This window comes from Mustela lutreola, chromosome 8 (assembly GCF_030435805.1).
Source record: "Mustela lutreola isolate mMusLut2 chromosome 8, mMusLut2.pri, whole genome shotgun sequence".
Classification (NCBI taxonomy): Eukaryota; Metazoa; Chordata; class Mammalia; order Carnivora; family Mustelidae; genus Mustela; species Mustela lutreola.
Genome location: NC_081297.1, coordinates 74536083 through 74556611, shown reverse-complemented (window position 1 = coordinate 74556611; position 20529 = coordinate 74536083). Strand labels below are relative to the sequence as shown.

Genomic DNA, 20529 nt, shown 5'->3' with positions numbered 1-20529 from the left:
GAATTACTTAACTTTTCTGTCCTCACCTTCCTCTTTTATTAAATTACAGTTTAGTGAAGATGTGGTGAGTCAAGTATATGCAATGCTTTGTGCCTTCTTGGTAAATAATACATAGTAGCTATCGACTTTTTCCTCTCAAGGTACTCATTTTCCTAATTTTTAGTGGACAGTAAACTTCTTTGGACAAGGACCATATTTTATTTATTTGTAAAACCTAGCACAGTGCCTGGCATAGGCTGGTACTTAATAAGTAAGTGTGTGTTGAATTAATAAAGAAAATAAATGTTTAAGCAACTATTTGGGAACTATTGTTCATAGTACTACATAAGATTGCATATCGTATGTGCTATGGTGAGTGCTGTGAAATGTGTAAGCCTGATGATTCACAGACCTGGACCTCTGGGGCAAATAATACATTATATGTTAATAAAAATAATTTAAAAATATTTACCTAAAAAAAGATTGCATATTGTACAGCTTGTAAGTGAGATGTCTGTAGACACATAGCCAACAGTCATTTAAAATATAAAAATAGGACATTTTCTACCCCTGGAACAATTTGTAATTCCTTTGATTAATCAAATGGTTTTGATGAGGATTTAAGGAATTCACAAGAAATGTTGCCTTCAAGTAACTGCTCATTGGAAAGAGACTATACTATAGAGTAGTCACACACAGCCACATTCTAGTTTAGCTATATAGTAACTTTTACCCTTAGGACATTTTTCTCACTTGCTTTCATTAACACAGGCCCTGTGTTTAAGTGTAGATAACTAGTTTTGGAAATTTCACGATAAAATCTGTAAAGCACTCTAGTAATTGGTAGTCAAGAAAGGCACTGACAATGGAAGAAGGGATTTGCTTTTAATAAAAATATTTTATACATCCATCTGAAAGTTCTCATGTCGCAAACATGACAAGTACAGCTCTAAAACATATTTCACATACCTAAAGGTATATCAGCAGAAATGTCAACACCCTGGGTTATATGAAAGTACTTTACATTTCTAAATGAGAATACTATTTGCCCATAAAGTAATTCTATCAAAGACATCTCCTAATCAATAATTTAATAATCATTACCATTTTCTGCACATCTCAGAAGTGTGTAACATTCTCCAGGTCTAGGTTCCAGTAAGTAACAAATTTTTCTGGGCTATGGAATCAAAAAATTGTTCCAAACAACTTTAATAGGCTAAGCCTATTGCCAATTATGAAATTATACTTGGGACAAAGGTCTCAAATAAAAAACTAACATATTCACTTATTCCTTTACTGACAGAGCAAAATTTGACACAAAACTCAAATTATTATCAAGGGAAAACCATTCCTTTTGTAACAAATATAAACCTGCTTTAAATATCAGGATGTATCATTTTCCTTGAGATTCCTTGAGAGGGATTTTCTTAAACATTGTCATGTATACAAGAACGCACACTATTTTAGACTCATGCTTGGCCTAACAATACATGCTGAAGAAATAAAATGCAACATTTTCATAGAATGCAACTTATTTTTCAAGTTCAGAAGTTAGCCAAAGAGTGCCCATTTACAAATCTAAGTTCCATTAAACTTATAGCTTTCTTTGACAAAACACCCAAATCCTAGAAGTCAAAAATTTGGGCAAATAGATAACATGGTAAAAGTACTTTGGAAAATGGAAATATTTTCTTTTTCCTTTCCTCATCTACCCTCTTTAGTTTCTCAGTTTTGTTCACCTTTTTTCATAAAATACAACTACAAGAATAGTAAAATATGGTATACTCATTGGACCATTTTGGAAATAGTCAAATGGTACATCAGTACAAATTCAAATCACAGATATCTCCCCTCCAAATTAGAGGATATTGGTCCTTGATGAAAATTCAGAAAATAGGCACAAAAAAGCTCATGTAAAACATGTTTTTCTTAGAACTGTAACATTTAAATTACAGTGTGTACAGTTTTAGTACAGAATTGTAAACATTCTTAAATCCCGTACATTGTAATGAATCCTACTCACTTCAGCTCATTGGTAGGATGTATCAAATAAGGGTTAATCACAAATCTAATATTTGTTTTGGCATTCGTTTCTAGGTTTCAAAACACAATATATCAAGTCCTAAATGCTTTCTTTTTCAAATTGTGAAAATTAAGGCATGGAAGTTATGCACATGTTTCAAATGAGGACTTTTCATTTTCTTTTTGTACCTTGAAAAGTTAACGTAAGATGCTTGCCTCACGCTGTTCCCTACAGCAGTATAAACTGAGTAACTGCTAATATAGAAATTAAGATCAATGGATCATTGTTTTCATGTTTAAGTTTTGGCTCCATGCATTTTTTCAAACAGGGGATACCCATTTCACTTTTCTAACAGGAAGAAGCAGTAACTGACAAAAGAATATGAGTACCTAGAGATACTAACAGAAAAACCTAGACAGATGTACTGATCAGGATTTTATCCTGCATTCCTTCACTTGAGATGGTTACATTTATTGATAACTAACAATGTCTTAATTAGCACGGCAGAGTTGAAAATGTGAAAATGTCATGCTGTTCAACTACAGTCATCATGAATGAATGACTTCTAGGTCCTCTACACTTGAGAAAGTTTGGGAATCACTGACTTAGCATTGATTATGGTTGTGTCTAAATATGTAAATAAAACCCCAAACCACTAACAACTAATAATTCTCATTTTTCCTGGCCTATCAACATGGTGGCATAGGCAATATAGGAGATTAAAATGCAGTTCTGGCTTGTGTACTTCCAACGTCAGGGCACATGAATAGGTAAGATTTATTTTATATGGACTGTTCCATGCAGATTCTTTCTCATTATGTTCAATAAATACTAAATTTACCTATAACACTATGAATTTCCCTTCTGATTGCTAGCTGTAGAGGTATGTTAATATTCAATATGAGTGCATTGTTGCTGAAAATTTTGCTTTCTTGGCTCTTTTTAAATCAAAGCCCAATGACCTTTCTTTCCACTTTGTATTTAATTTCCACTTCTTGTAATCAATAACCAAATAATAATACCACTAACATTACCAAATTTATTTTTTTTCAACATCTCATCTAAGTTTTATTGATATCATAGCCCAGTTAGATTTCAAGGATGATAGTGGAAAGTGGAAATAGAACTGGATAAGGAATCCGAACTTCATTTGATCTTGGATGTTCCCTAAATAAATTGCATAATAAAAGTAAGTCTGAGTGTTAATTTTCTCAAAAGTGAACGAGGTAAATAATAGTTGCCTCAAACACTGTCACAAGAATTAAAATGAAATGATATAAACAAGGATTGTAAATTATAAAGTGCTATTTCATTGCATTTTATTACTACTGTGATTTTGAGAATCTCTATATTCTCTTACAGCACTGCTATTTAAAAATGTGATGGATTCCTCCTTTGAGCACAAAACCAAGCTGAGTATTTATGGACAGAAGTTGCAGTAGATAATGCTGCCGAGCAAAGTAATAGGCTAAGACATACATTGTTGGGATATTCCTTTTCTGTATTGGCAATTCTCTTCTTAAAATGAACGAGTTTATTAACGAATATGTAAGATTCTCATTAAAACTAATTTGTCATGTGCCCATAGTAAGATGCTCAAAATCTAAAATTTAAGAATATGGCATTTTATACATGTAAAGCCATGCTTCTTTCTTTCAACCACTGCCATTAAATAATTTTTTCATATTGAAATTATTTATCAGACTGTCAGCTATTTTGTATACAGGGTTTAGTTGGCGAGTAATGATGAACATGAATTCTACCTATTAAACTAATAACCATAAATGGACTGAAACATTACTCAAATTTCTAATTTTATGCACCTGTTTCAAACCATATGCTGTTCTTAAGTTGTTCCATTCTCAAGATATCTCCCATGTTTGTTAAGCACCTCAGACACATCACATACACATAGTAAATCTGGTATTCTTCATAAATTCACCCAGAAAATCCTGTTTGACAGGGTGAATTAGACTTTTGCTAGGAATTAGTATAAGCCAAAATGACTAATCTCACATAATGCATTTGTTTATTTTCTTCTGAAAAGTCAGATCATGTATTTCCTTGATGCTAAAGTTTTATAAAACATTTCTTTCTTCTTCTTTTTTCTCCGTGCTTAGCTTAAACACAATGCATGCACTGTAACAGACTGAGTCTTCAGCTAAAAATTAACTTTTAAAACATGTCAAAACAAATTAGGATGTCTCATCTTTGTCTTTTACTGTTTTCAGCACTGAGTCTTCTCCCAAAATTTTACATAGTTCATTGAGTCTCTGCTGCATTTTGGGAATTCCAGCTAGCTGAGATTCTAGCCTTTGTTTTTCTTCACTCAGTGTTAAGCGGATAGCAGTATCCAATTGTTCAAAGCGCCAACCTCCTTCGCCATCAAACTGTAATAAATGAGTGTGGTATTTCCTGCATAATTAAAAATGAAATAATATTATTAGCAATAATTGTGAAAAGCCATTTTAGGTTTATCATTCCAGTTGATATTCAAAGGCAAATTTTAAGTAAGGTGCCTATTTTACATTTGATTTTCAAGAATCCCTTAAGAGGTTGGGGCGCCTGGGTGGCTCAGTGGGTTAAGCTGCTGCCTTCGGCTCAGGTCATGATCTCGGGGTCCTGGGATCGAGTCCCGCATCGGGCTCTCTGCTCAGTGGGGAGCCTGCTTCCTCCTCTCTCTCTCTCAGCCTGCCTCTCTGCCTACTTGTGATCTCTCTCTGTAAAATAAATAAATAAAATCTTTAAAAAAAAAAAAAAGAATCCCTTAAGAGGTTGAATATTGTGATTTTTTTTTTTAACCCCAGAAGTCATTGATCTCTTGGAAATTCTATTGCTTATCTTAAATTTCTTTTATATCCTGAATATATATGAATTGCTAAGGAAGTCATGCTATTTGTATCTAATTAATTTATCTTCAAACCCAGTATGACTCCTGAGTAAATAACAAAGCCTAGTTAGAATGGGAATATGGAAAGGAAGCTGAGGAAAGAAAGTAAAAATTTTAAAGGTTATACGGGGGGGGGGGGGGAACTAATAAAAATAAAGAAAATTCAAGGGTGCCTGGGTGGCTCAGGCAGTTGAGCGTCAGACTCTTGATCTAAGCTTGGGTCTTGATCTCAGGGTTGTGAGTAATATGCTGGGTGTGGAGCATATTTAAAAAAAAAAAAGTTTTAAAACACTTTAAAAAAATTTACTCTTCGATAAAAATCTTTTAAAGATACTTCCATGCTTTCTTATAATGTAATTTTCTTTCTCATGGCTCTGATTCATAATTAGAAACTTCAGAGAAGCATAGAGATAATTTTTTTTTTTTTTTAGAGATAATTTTATTGATGAGACAGGAGACAGTCCATCTTGTCCTAAGGAGAGGCTAAAGTCACTCTGGTTTCGGGGATTTGTGGGGGATGCATGGAGACAATAATGCTAGCAGAGTTGGCCCTGCATGGCTGAGCCCCTCCATCTTGTCACTATGCTGAAGTGGCCCATGTTCTTATGTGTCCCCAGTTTTCCTATCTTTTCCTTATAGTTTTTCCTGCTTCTTGATCCCTTTTAAGCTCTCATCTGTCATTATTTACTATGATCAGTGGGTTTATTTCAAGTAGACTTACCTCGTTTTTTACACTGGAGATATAATTCACATACCATAAACTCATTCTTTTCAGTGAAAAATTTTTAGTTGATTCACTAGCTCATGTAGCCACACTACTGTCCAATTCCAGAATATTTTCATTATCCCGAAAAGAAACCCCATACCTATTAGCAGCCCCATCCCCTGCTCAGTCCCTGCCAACCATCAGTTTCCTTTCTCTCTCTCTGGATTTGTCTATTCTAGGCATTTCATATACATATAATCATATAGTATGTGACTTTTTGTAACTAACTTCTTTCACTTAAAATTATTTCAAAGTTCATCTAGTATGTATTTACTAATACATGCCTTTATTTTAATGGCTGCCTTTATGGCTTTTATGCCTTTTATGGCTGCTTAAAGTACTGTCTTTATTTTTATGGCTGAATAATATTCCACTGCATGATCTTACACACTTTGTTTATCTGTTCATTGACTGAAGGACCTCTGGTTTCATCTTATTCTGATTGGATAGATCATGCTGTAAGAGGAGGACATTACCTTGTATTAAACTGTGTCTAAAAGGCTAAAAATCACTCTCAAGTTGAAAGTTCATGTGTTTGATAACATATGACAGAGATTAATGATCTTGTTTTTAAAATTCTTGGACTTTCTTAACGTATTACAACTGGGAGTAATTTTAAAATGCAATAGTTCTGATCTTGGGCAACTTCTATCTTCAATGTGTAATGAAGGTTTGGCTCGTCACTCCAGTCCCACAACATTATTTGATTTCTACATGGGAGGAAGAAAATGTATGGGTGTTTCATGACCTGAGATTCAAAGGTATGTTCTATATAATGGGCTAAAATAATATTTCAGGGTTTGACTTAGAGGATTTTCAAGGAAGATACTATATTAACTGAGGCTCATTGGAAATAATCTGTAGGCTTCCTGTATTAATAGGATCAAGCTTAGGAAAGTGGTAGGTATAAAGCTATAACTCTTTTTTTAAAAAAAATTTAATTAACACATAATGTATTATTTTCCCCAGGGGTATAATTCTATCCAAGAATCAAATAATTTAATAAGCATCTGTAACTTCTGACCTCTCTGTATACTGATTGATTTTAATCTTTAAATCCACAATTACCGCTTTGTTGTCATGGGGAAAATATAATATATTTTTTTCTCTCTATGGAAATCTTTTCAGGAAAAATAAGAATTTCATCTAGGGAGAAAGCCAAATAAGAAATGATAGATGTGTTGAATGTACAATGTCTAAATTAATTTGTAATGCAGAAGTGACATGATTTTTAGTTTTAGGGGAAAATGTACTCTAAATAGCTACAATTAAGAACACATTTCTCTTGCTAAAAGGCAGAAAATTACAGATTTTGTTACTTGCTTTAAAAATTTGCTTTAGAAATTTGTTCTCTCTACATCTATTCGAATGGCCAAAAATCCAGTACACTGATAACACCAAAAGCCAACAAGACTGTGGAGCAACAGAAACACTCATTCGTTACCGGTGGGAATTGCAAAAAGGTACAGTCACTAGGGTAGACAATTTCACAGTTTCTTACAAAACTAAACACGCTCTTACCATATGATCCAGCAATGGCACTCCTTGATATTTATCCAAAGGAGCTGAGAAAACCTGTGTCTACCTAAAAACATTTATAGGAATGTTTCTAGGAGGTTTATTTATAAATTGCCCAAACTGGAAGCAACCAAGATGTCCTTCAGTAGGTGAATGGATAAACTATTTATATCCAAACAATGGAATATGATTCAGTGCTAAAAAGAAATGAGCTAAGAAAAGACATGGAGAAAATTTAAGTGACTATCACTAAGTAAAGAAGCCAAACTGAAAAGCCTACATACTATATGATTCCAGCTATATGACATTCTGAAAAAAGGCAAAACCAGGGAGATATTAAAGATAGTGGTTTCTAGGGCTTGAGGGAAGAGAGGAATGAATAGGAAGAGCATAGAGAATTTTTAGAACAGTAAAAATACTCTGTACAATACTATAATGATGGATATATGCAACTATTTATTTGTCTAAGCCCCTAGATTGTATACTACCAAGAGTGAACCCTAATGTAAATTATGGACCTTGGGTCATAATGATGGGTCAATGTAGGTTCATCAGTCATAACAAATGTATGACTCCAGTGGACAATGTTGATAATACAGTTATGCATGTTGTGGGGGCACAGCATATGGGATATTTCTGTTCCTTCCTCTCAATATTTCTGTGACCATAAAACTGCTATAAATAAAATCACAACAACAACATAAAACTGCTATAAATTAAAAACACAACAACAACAACAAAAACCTATTTGCTCCTTATGAGAAAAAAAAAATGGCTGAATATATTTTCAGTGGCTCTTTAGGTTACTTGAATAAGGAACTGAATGACAGAATAGCATAGTAAATCTATTGACAAAGTCAGAAAAGCTCCAGAACTAAGACTAGGTCCATGTTATCCAAACATGTGATCAATTAGGAAGCATGTTTGGAAATGACAAGTCCATACCAGAAAGGGCTCAAGAGTTCTTCTGGTGTGATTCTATGTTGTCACTGATTTGGAGATTTATAGACCAATGTAATGTGTTGTAAAGATCCAGTTCCTCTTGATTTTCTCCAGGGAAAAGTCAGAGGAATCACACTCACTGCCATGTACTCATCCTGGACTATATCCAGACTGCTTCTGAAGAGATTAGTAAGTCAGGCTCTTATCACTTCATATGCCAATTAGTTCTTAATGACAGAGAGACAAACTCCATAGTTCTATAGAAAAGGTCACTTCATGAAATGCTCTATTTTCAGGTCACCTCTCTGCGGGAAAAAATTATGAAAAATTCGAATGTTTAAGTAGAGAGTAAAAATAGATTACTATCTACTCAACAGAAGTAGAACATAGAATCAAAGAATGCTAAACAATGAAAGCCTGATCTGAACTGCATACTCAGTTAACTCATAGTTTTAAAGTAAACATTCCCTATACAGTGAAAAGTCTAGAATGGCTTCCAGGACTAACTCCAATAAAGCTTGTTACTCAGCCTTGGTTTGAAATCATGTACATGACGAGAGCTTTGGCATTGAATGTGATTAGCCACCTGCTATGGAGAGAAAGAAGTCTTTTCTGTCCCTTGGGAAAGACGAGACTAATGTGTACAGAGTCCACTGTAGTTACTAATATATCAAAAGAAAAGATTTTGATTGAAGGAACAGAAATATCCAAGTAGACGAGTGTACTATGAATGAACAAGTGTTTTTATGGCTTACATATACAGTGCATTTTGAGTTCCTTATAATAAGTAGAGCAGCATACTATAGTATAGAGTGTGTGATCATGGAAATTACTTCATTTTTCTAATTCTCAGTTTCTTCATCTGTAAGGGTCTAATTAGACTGTACTCTATACTCAATATAGAGTTGTTATGATACTTAAATAAAATGAACCTGGAACAGAATAGGTGCTAAATCTGCAATAGCAACTATTATTATGTGATGAATCAGTAGAAAAGTAGGGGAATGGTAAAAAGTGTTGTTTTTTTTTTTAAATAGGGGAAATCCCATTGAGTTTAATGAGCTGTTATTTAGAAAATATTTTCATTCATTTTTCCTTAAAACAAAACTCCTCCTCTAGAAAAGTTTTTCCCCTGTGTTTTCTCCAACTTAATCATTTGGGAGAATATTAAATTGTGGAATTTTTTTCCTGGATTTTGGAAAAAGGGCTAAAAAGATGATATAAAATTATAGAAATATATTTTTCCCAGTACATGCTATGCATTATGAATATTTTCAGTTAAAAATATCACTCAATTTTTCAATTTATTTTCAGAATTATTGGAATGTGATAACCATTTTCAAATAGCACATTAATCTTACAATGTTAGGTTTTAGGGTATCTACACTACCAGTGAGCAATTTAACAGAAATATAGGTAGAAAATAAGTGAAATAGTCTATGCTCTATAGTGAAAGTTTAGGCAGAGTTATTCTCTGAGAAATATAAAGAAAAGCCGTCTATTGCAAATTAACATTGAGAACACTCACCACAGAGAAGGCCTATGTGTTATAGATAGTAAGGAAATCCCAGCACCTTTTGCAGCCTGAAATATCTTTCCTTCGACATCAATGCTGACAGCACTGGTACATTCATCCAGCAATGCATATTTTGGTCTCGAAAAAAATAAACACAAATAAATGAATGATTTTCCTATTTGAATTATAAATCTTTACATGGACAATATGAGTTGTAATGTTAACTTCATTAATTTGTTTTTTTAAGTACGCTCTATACCCAACATGGGGGCTTACCCAACATAGGGGCTTGAACTCACAACCCCCAAGATCAGGAGTCACATCCTCTACCAACTGAGCCAGCGAGGTACCCTGCAATGTTAACTTTAAAGGAGCAAAAGAATATATGACATTATTAAAGGTGATAAATGATAAAGCAAAAGAGTAGTCATCTTCCCTCTTTGGATTAGAATATTACATTCTTTTTTAAATTTTAAATAGATTTCTGGATGCCTGTTCACTATACAATAGGCTTTATTGTTATGCAGATGAGTGAATCATGGGTGTGAGACATAAGAAAGATGAGGCAGGTCACTGAGTGCATTTTCTCACAGAAGGCAAGTTCATTCCTGGTGACAGGTTCTGACTAATTGCATGAAAAATACATTACAGTAGCTAATTATCAAACAGGCCAAAAGCCCTGTTAGCAAAGATTTATTGAGAAGATAACTTTACCAACCATGTAAGTACCAGAGCATGATTAATGGAATTACACTGCTACAAGATTCTGCAAAAATGGTATGCCTAATCTGACAAATGCAGAGTAGGCATTTAACCTGGTAACACTGAGACCCTGCTTTGCAATCAAATTCTTTTTTTCTTTTTTTAAGATTTTATTTATTTATTTGACAGAGAGAGAAATCACAAGTAGGCAGAGAGGCAGGCAGAGAGAGAGAGAGGGAAGCAGGCTCCCCGCTGAGCAGAGAGCCTGATGCGGAGCTGGATCCCAGGACTCGGAGATCCCGACCTGAGCTAAAGGCAGAGGCTTAACCCACTGAGCCACCCAGGCACCCCTGCAATCAAATTCTTAAGGGAAAAAAAAAAAATCAATAAATATTTTTCTGATTATACTCAGTAAGTTTTTTTTTTAGCTTGATTTTTACTTTGGAAATGACTATCTACTACAGTCACAGGCACCTAACATTTGCTACCATTTCCTTCTGTTTATTTTCTTCCTTTCCTCTCAACCCCTCTTGCTCTTATCTTTCTTTTTTCTTTTCCCTGTCTTCCTTCAAGCCTATCTGGACTTTAGGTACATATTTGGTACTCAGCAACGTGACTAGCTTTGTTAATGGGACCAAAGGTCAGCTCATGCACTGTCATTCAGTATTTATTTCAGAGCTGAAAATCAGTATCAAGTATTTACCAGGACAATTTCCTCCATGAAGATATTCTGATCTTTAAAAATAAATGACAATGAGAAGGTAAACATTAAAGCCAGTAATAATTTCTCCTTCAGCATACTTATTTAGCACTTTAAATTGTTTTTATAAGCTGGATTTGTTTACTAATAGGATCCTGTTACCTATTCCAGGGAGGATAGTCAAGGCAAGTAGACGCAGGAATCAAGGTAGCTTTAACACCCGCTTTGACTTTGTAATTGCTCTCCATGCAAAGAACTGAAAGACCACTTGGAGAGTCCCCCTAGCATCAACAGAAATAGTTGTACTTGTTGGCTTTTGGTTACTGTTCTGTTTAAGTATTAAGCACTATTTTTTTGTCTCAGATTTGGTTACGGTTTTGTGTATAATTTTTTTAAGTAGAAAAAAGGGAGAAGAAAGAAAGAATAAAAGAGAACAATTTGGGATAAATATTTCCTTTTCTGTGTAAATCTCTTTTTAGCAATTTAGTTATTTTTTTTACTGTGTCATTTTTCAGAGTGCTTTGAGCTAAACAGAGAAGAGATGGCATCTTAGAATTAGAAATAAAGTATATATCTTACACTCAGTGGTCATGGTAATTCTTAGGCTAGCAGATGCAAGATAGATTCCATAGTTTTGTTTTCTTGGCAGAACTGGTGTGAGTGCGTGCACGCGTGTGTGTGTGTGTGTTTGTACTTAAGCAATAGCTGGAATCTGGGCTGACATAACTAAATAAAACACTAGAGAATATTGTTTTTCTGATTTTCCTTTCTTTTTCTTTTGGTGTGACATCAGAAGAGGAATCTTTGTGAAGGACCTAATCTATTCCTCTTAGGACAGAACTTTTCTGATCATTCATTAAACATTAAAATTAAAATCCTCTCAAAAAGAGTATACTACTATGACACTTAAATAATCCCTGCCAAAATTCTCCATTTTAGCTAGTTTAGGTCTTTCATACTGCAATTCAAATCTTCTTGCTAATCCTTTGAGGATGAGGAAAGGCAGTTCCTCATTATTTTACTTTTCTCTCACTGGGTTTAAAATTTCTATTTCATTTTGATTTCCCTCAACAGATTCTGCTTTTCAACAACTTGCTCATCTCCATGGATCTTTCCATAGGTCACTAAATTTTCTTTCTATTGGTATGCTTGAAACTTGATGTTCATTTAGTCTCACATTGTATCCAAAATATTTTAAATACCAAGTATCGACTATTTATTTCCAGTTACAAGTACTTAAAAATCTCTTTGGGTTGAGATTAATGCCTCTTGCTCTTTGTTACAGGGTTTATTTTATTAACACACCAACACAGTGGGAAATTTATGGTCACATTTTACATCCCATCATATTATATTTCACCAAGTATGCTGGTGATCATATTACTGAATATTTACGGACAAGGCTCAAACAGATTCATGGTGATAGTGGGTAACAGCTGGTCATAAATGTCAAAGAGTAAAGTTTACTCTTGAATCTCACCACATCATCTAAGAAAGGGGCATTCTAACATACATTGCACTAAAAATTCTGAGGTAGCAAATTCTGGTTTGTAATTTTTTAGCTCGCCAAACTCTTTTTTAAAAAGTTTTTATTTAAATTCTAATTAGGTAACCTATAGTATGATATTAGTTTCAGGTATACAATGTAGTGATTCAACACACACCATGCACATTATTATAAATACCATGGTTTTTTTTTTTTCGTTTTCTTTAGATTTTTTATGTAAATTCAATCTAATTAACATATAGTGTATTATTAGTTTTGGGGTAGAACTTAGTGATACATCAGTTGTACAGAACACCCAGTGCTCATTCCATCAAATGCCCTCCAAAATGCCCATCACCCATTCCCCTCCCCCCACATCCCCTCAGTTTGTTCTCTATAGTTGAGAGTCTCTTATGGTTTGCCTCCCTCTCTGTTTTTTTATCTTATTTTATTTTTCCTTCCCTTCCCCATGTTCATCTGTTTTGTTTCTTAAATTCCAAAACACCATGTTATTAACACAATATATTTTTTCATTAAAAAAACTCTAGCCAGACACCTACAGGCCCAAAATAGTCACTTGTGCTAGGTCCATGTCACCAAACTGGGGCTTACTATCTAACTTGACTGCTGGTTCAACCTTCCCCAGGAATGTAATCTGAACTGGTCGGTCTAGATTTTCTTGGTCAACATTGGTGAGGTAATCAACCTAGTAAGACCCTTTAGACTCCCAATAGGAGGTGAATTTGTTCATGACTTCCTTGTCCTGCTTTTAAAAACTATTCTCTTTCTGTATCCCTTTGGAGCTCCTCTCTACTTGCTAGATGAGCTGCTGTCTTATTCATAAATTGTTCAATAAAGCCAATTTTTTCTTTAAAATTTACCTGAATTTTTATTTAACATAGGTAATGAGATAATAGTTTTTTTTACTTATCTAAATTTTCTACCTTTATGAAATGAACATATAATTATGTTTTAATAAAATTATTTAAATATGTTCCTTTTTCAAAGATAAATATCTTATATTCTTTTAAAAAGTCTAAAGTAAAATGTAATTATGCTTTTAGCTCTAATTTCTAGTTTACAAGAAAAATTGGAGATTAAAGAAAGAGGTAAAAGATTCCATGAGGAAGTAATCAGAGGATCTAGAATGAGCACTTTTCTTATGGTACAACTAACTCCATTTCTTTTTTTTTTTTTCATATATATATATATATATATATATATTTAAATTTAAATTCTTTGTTAACACATAGTGCAATATTGGTTTCAGGAGTAGAATTCAGTGATTCATCATTCACATACAACATTCAGTTCATCATAACAAGTGATGATTCCCATCACCCATCTAGCTCATCTCCCATTCATTTCCCTCTATCAGTTTGTTCTCTATCTCTAACCCTATTTCTTTAGCAAGTCAATGACATACAAGATTGGCAGCTGAGTGGTGGTGGTGGTGGGGCACAGAGTAGCAGAGACTTTAGTTTGAAAAGATTAAAAGATGTAACAACAAAATTCAACATGTTTGAGCAAATCAACTATGAAAATATTTTTGAGACAACTAGTGAAACTTTTTGAATATGAGCCTGGTATTAGATGACTTCAATTTTTATCAGTTTTATTAGTTATGAATAGCTACATAATGGTAGCTATTATGTAAAACAATATTCCTATATTTTCTTGATGCCACAGTTTTTAGAGGAAAAATGCCATGGTATTTGGGATTTGTTTTAAAATACTTCAGAATTAAAAAAAAAAATCAAAAAGTTAAACGTGGTAAAATGCTACACTTGGTGAATCAGTGTGGTGGGGACGTGGGATTCAACTTACAATTTTTTCTTTGATGGATTTTTAATATTTTTTCCATAATAAAAGGTTTTTTTAAAGAAATGATAGCCAACTGATCACTAAGTGAGGGGTAACTAGCTGCTAAGTATTTAATGAGGCTTCCTTGACACACACACACACACACACACACATCTATGGCTCCTTTTATCATTATCTTTTATTAAAGTTCACTATAAAAGTATTTCTGCTTCTATTGTAACTCCTTCAGAGTGTCACGTCTGCCCCAGTTTATAGCCATAAACGGTGCCATTTAGGCGTTCGTGTACATAACTCTAGTTCTTTTTTTCCCAACATGGTTTGTTAAAACTGAGTAATGTATTTCTTGTCTGCCTCCTGCTTTGCATACAACTCTGATTCTCATTGCCAGAGGCCTAAGATTAACAGAAAGAGACAGACAGAGACAGAGAGATCTTTTTTCAGAGAAGAATAGGACAAGTAAAAATATTTCAGAATAGCTTTAATATTTCTTACCAGCTTCTTGTGTTTGGTATCCTTGAACCTCAAAAGGCTATGAAGCTGGTTGCAGAGAGAAGTTTTATCAGGAGAAATTATTTCCTGTATCTCTCTTTTTCTGAGTCTATTAAGACCTGTGCTGGCTGGTTCCTTTTTGCATTAAGTAAATGTCTGATTTTTAAGGAGGAGCTTAATAGGCTACTGAGTGCTTGAAAAGTTAATTTAGTTTGAATTTAATAATTTAATTCAGAAGTAGTATTGAATGCCTACCTACTGTGTTCACCACAGTAAAATAGTAGTTATGTATTCATCACATTTTAAAATTAGTAATAATCCTTTCAAACAGAGGATATATGTGAATTTAATTCTGTCATCCAACATTACTCAACCTAAAAAATAGGAAAAAGTACTGGGAGATTTCCAACACATGAAATGAAATAACAAGAATACTGAACCTGTAAATTCTAAGCATTAGTTTTTCCTTTTTTCCTTTCTTTCTATTTTATTTGAGTATAGTTGACACACACAGTTGTATAGTTTCAGGTATTCCACATAGTAATTGGACAAGTTTACACATTAGGCTATGTTCACACAAATGTAGCTGTGTCTGTCCCCAGACAACACTATTACAATGTCATTAACTATATTCCTCATGCCGTGCCTTTTTTCTGCAATTTATTCATTCCATAACTGGAAGCCTGTATCTCCCACTCTCTTTCACTCATTTTGTCCATCCCTCCATCCCCCAGGAAGATAATTTTAAACTAAAGAGGAGGACATTGAATCTTGTCCAAAGATTTTTTTATTTACAACGATGGCATACTTACCTATGATAAAACATGCGAGCCATGCCCATTCTTTGCTTTTCCCCTCCAGACAGAACATCTTTCCAGTCCATAACAGCATCCCATCCTTAAAAATATATAGCATACATTTTTACATATAACATATAACATATATTTTACCCTGGACAATTGATTCCTGGCAAGTTTAAGTTATTAACACCAAAGGACCTGGTATTTTATAGAACATATGCTTGGATACTAGAAAGCCTCATTTATAAGCATTTTGGTTTAGATTTCTTATTTTTAAAAAATTTTTAAAAGACTTTATTTATTCATGTGACAGAGATAGAGGTAGTGAGAGAGGGCACAAAAGCAGGGAGAGTGGGAGAGGAAAAGCAGGCTTCCCTGCTCGGCAGGGAGCCAGATGCAGGTCTGGATCCCAGGGTCCCAGGATCATGACTGGAGCAGAAGGCGGACATTTAACAACTGAGCCACCCAGGCACCTCCAGATTTCGTATTTTTTAATGTTAATAATTCCTTGTGCTGATAAAACATGTCCTAAGAATATAAAATACAGACACTTTTAAAATTTGTTTCTGAATATCTCTAAAAAGTTGGTATACCTATGCTTATTTTGGACAGTGGTAGGAGAAAAGCCAACAATTTATACAGGCCTATTGCAAAGCCTACAAATAGTAAGACAGAAACTAACTTAAATGGCTTCCATGTGCCTGGTACTTTATATGAGTATGTATAGATATATACACGCATACATGTTTATATAAATTATGATTACATTTCTATAAACACACACTCACACACCCCACAAACCCCTCCAGGAATGGAATTATGAGACTTTTATTTTCTAAGTTACACATTTTTATAATATTTAAAAATTTGATGGTTTTTATTATTTTTATGGCTTATCTTTTTGGGGGGGCCTATGAGAGAGATGGCCATATCAAATATTATCTGTGAGAATATCAGAAAATAAAGCAGAGTAGGGAATGTCTGATATTCAGAGAGCAAAATGACTGCCAAAACTTGACATATACATTCAGTACAACAATTCCAAATCCCAAGTATTCAAGGCTTAGTTCTCCCATTTGGAAAAAATTCAGGCTCTTTGCCCTCCTCTTTATCCATCAGCTGAATTTTCACCTTTATTAAACTTTCTAAATAAACTTGGACAAAGGGAAAGAAAATAGGAAGTGTAGAGTCTTGTTGTTTTTGTGCACTAGGTTAAAAAGATTTTCCCTATTTCCTAATAATACTCCCCAGTGGGTACCACTGTTCCTTTTTTTTTGGATAAACTTCCAGGAATTTTCTGTTCTTTTAAAAACATATCCTTACAGTTTTATATTAGGAAAAAAAAATCTCAAAATGTCATCTGATTTAAATAAAGTTCTTGCTTCTAGTGAAAACTGTTGAAATACAATTTCTCTCTGTAACTGAATTTTATAGCATTTATGAAACACAAGCAAGGATTTGAAAAATAAGTTCAGATTGCTACACAGTGGAGAAATAGTCCGGGCTTAATTTTTTTTTTTTTTTTTTTTTTTTTTTCCTGCCAACTGAGAAAGCACAAGAGAAAAGTATTTGGGTCAAAGGAAACTTTAGCTTTACATATTTAAATAAATCATGTCCTCTGTTCCACTCAACCCAAAAGTTTTAGTAGGCAATGTTGCTTGATCATAGAACATATAAATCAAAAGTCTGAGTTATAATTTCACCTCTGATGCTGATTTAGTGAGCTGAGCCAGCAAAGAAAACAGTTTTCCTGCTTCCTTGAGATGTAGGTATTGCTCTAGTTCATGTTAACATTTGTTAACACTTTTACTCTTGTCTATTATGTAACCTTGTGCATGGAATCAAAGGTAGTTTCTAATTCCATCTTTAAAGCAAAGCATTTCTCTAAGCAAAGTATTAGCTAGTTTAAATATAACTTCTGTAGGCTTCTTCTAAAGTAAGTGATGTCATTTCAAATTTAGGTGCTTTCAAGCTTTGCTTAAAAACATGATTAAGTGAGTAAAGAGTAGCCCCCTTGTTTTTGTTTTTGTTTTTTATGTGTAAAGATATAACAGCTCTTATTAGTATCTAAGAAGCTAGAAGATAGCATAGCACAGTGGCATGGCCTAGTACAGAACACTGACTTTCAAGTGAGATCTGTATTTGAGTCCCTGTCATAACAATAGTAAGCCCCTGGGGAAGTTTCTAAACTTCTGAATTTCACCTGTGAAAGGGGTTATTAAAACCTACATCACGAGACAGTTATAAATGTTAACTAAGATGACAATGTACATTGCTTAATGTGTTTTGCAAGGTGAGCACTCAATAAGCCTAACAATTACTGTTACATTATTAAGGTTGGAACATTCTTCTAAAAAGTTCTTAAACTTCTTGATGATTTCTACAAGAATAGAATGGTCCATGTTTATTATAAATTTCTATTTAGGTGATTGGATTTCAAATTTACCCAAAATAATTTCCTCGAGATTAACATGCAGCATTTATTCTGCCCTGGTGTTTTAAAACTGGGAGGGAGAGGACCGTGTGAAAAAAAAAAGACAATCTGCTTTCCATATTTTCAGTATTTGTGACTCATGTTTAGAAATGTCACAAAAATAAACAGAATAACGTCTCTTGTCTGACTCATTTCTGATTATAAGAATCAAATGAAATAATATATATGAAATATCCATATAAACTATCAAGTACCATCACAAAAAGACAAAATATCATAGTATTAATATTATGAGTAGTAATTTTACCATTAGCTACTAATTTGTGTGCATTTACTATGTGCCATTATTCTAAATGCTCTACAGAGAGTCTTTTTCAAGAAGTTTTTAATTCCAGTTAGTTAACATACAGTGTAATATTGGTTTCAGGTGTACAATATAGTGATTCAACATTTCCATGCAACACTTGGTGCTCATCACAAGTGCACTCCTGAATCCAACCTCCCAAGCTCCTCCCCTTTGGTAACCATCAGTTTGTTCTTTATAATAAAGAGTCTGTTGCTTGGTTTCTCTCTCTCTCTTTTTCCCCTTTGCTCATTTGTTTTGTTTCCTAAATTCCACATATGAGTGAAATCATACGGTATTTGTCTTTCTCTGACTTATTTTGCTTAGCATAATACTCTCTAGCTCTGTCCATGTCATTGCAATTGGCAAGACTTGATTCCTTTTTATGGCTGAATAACATTCCATTATATGTATGTACACACACCACCTCTTCTTTACCCATTCATCAATAGATGCACACTTTGGGCAGCTGGCATATCTTGGATATTATAAATAAATAATGCTGCTATAAACATAGTGATGCATGTATCTTTTCACATTGGTGTTTTTTTTTATTCTTTGGGTAAATATCCAGTAGTGTGATTGCTGGGTCACAGGGGAGCTCTATTTTTAACTTTTTGAGGAAACTCCATACTGTTTTCCAGAGTGGCTGCACTGGTTTAGATTCCCACCAACAGTGCAAGAGGGTTTATTTCTCTCCACATCCTCACCAATGATTGTTTCTTGTGTTGATTTTAGCCATTCTGTGAGGTGTGAGTTATTACCTCCTGGTGGTTCTAATTTGCATTTCCCTGATGGTAAGTGATGATGAACATATTTTTATATGTCTCTTGGTCATCTGATATCTTTTTTTGAGAAATATCTGTTCATGTCTTCTGCCCACAAAAGCTTTTTATTTTAATGTAGCCCCAGTAGTTTATTTTTGCTTTTATTTCCCTTGCCTCAGGAGACATATCTAGAAAAAATGTTGCGAAGGTTGGTGTCAAAGAGGTTATTACCTATGTTCTCTACTAGGATTTTTATGGTTTCAGGTCTCACATATAGGTCTTTAATCCGTTTTGAATTTATTTTTGTGTATGGTGTAAGAAAGTGATTCCGTTTCATTCTTTTGTATGTTGCCGTCCAGTTTTCCCAACACCATTTTGAAGTGGCTGCCTTGTTTCCATTGGAGATTCTTTCCTGTGTTGTCAAAGATTAATTGACTGGGCGCCTGGGTGGCCCAGTTGGTTAAGTGACTGCCTTCGGCTCAGGTCATGATCCTGGAGTCCTGGCATGAAGTCCTGCATCGGGCTCCCTGTTCAGTGGGGAGTCTGCTTCTCCCTCTGACCCTCTCCCCTCTCATGCTCTCTCTCACTCTCTTTCTCTCTCTCAAGTAAATAAATAAAATCTTAAAAAAAAATTAATTGGCCATATAGTTGTGGGACTCTTTGGAGAGTATTATTAGTTGCTTAATCATAGGAAACAAACTGAGGATTGCCGGAGGGGAGGGGTGCTGGGGGATGAGATAACTTCATGATGAACTTTAAGGAGGGCACGTGATATAATGAGCACTGGGTGTTATACAAGATTGATGAATTACTGACCTCTACCTCTGAAACCAATAATATATTATATGTAAATCAATTGAATTTAAATAAACATTAATATTTTAAAAATTTGACTATTAGGAAGTAATTCCTTTTTAGGTTCATATGTATAAGTGTTAATTCTACTTTTTCAAAAATATCTTATGCATAAATCACATACTATAGAAGTTTGTATTTTATCTGATTCTCTATGTGCTACTTGAAAGAGGAAAAAAAAAAACATGTTGGTAAGACTGTGGGTCTGAAAATTAAAAAGTAGGGGCACCTGGGTGGCTCAGTGGGTTAAAGCCTCTGCCTTCAGCTCTGGTCATGATCCCAGGGTCCTGGGATGGAGCCCTGCATTGGGCTCTCTGCTCAGCGGGAAGCCTGCCTCCCCCTCTCTCTCTGCCTGCCTCTCTGCCTACTTGTGATCTCTGTCTGTCAAATAAATAAATGAAATCCTTAAAAAAAAAAAAAAAGAAAAGAAAAAACTAATTCTGTGATATCTACTTCTCAAATTATTAAGCTTAATATAAGCTGAGAACTTGACAG

At 34.1% G+C, this 20529-nt stretch overlaps 1 protein-coding gene across 1 annotated transcript in view; it reads right to left on the bottom strand.

The window, feature by feature from the left end:
* Nucleotides 1-845: 845 nt before the first annotated feature.
* The window catches only part of ABCD2 (ATP binding cassette subfamily D member 2), a 68114-nt gene continuing 48430 nt past the window's right edge, over nt 846-20529 (bottom strand). Inside the window, exons 9-11 of the mRNA XM_059185646.1 lie at nt 15648-15732; nt 9647-9772; nt 846-4417 (exon numbers count right to left, since the gene is read on the bottom strand). Coding sequence (XP_059041629.1) covers nt 4198-4417; nt 9647-9772; nt 15648-15732 — 431 coding nt within the window. The 3' untranslated portion in view covers nt 846-4197. The remainder of the gene's footprint in view (nt 4418-9646; nt 9773-15647; nt 15733-20529) is intronic.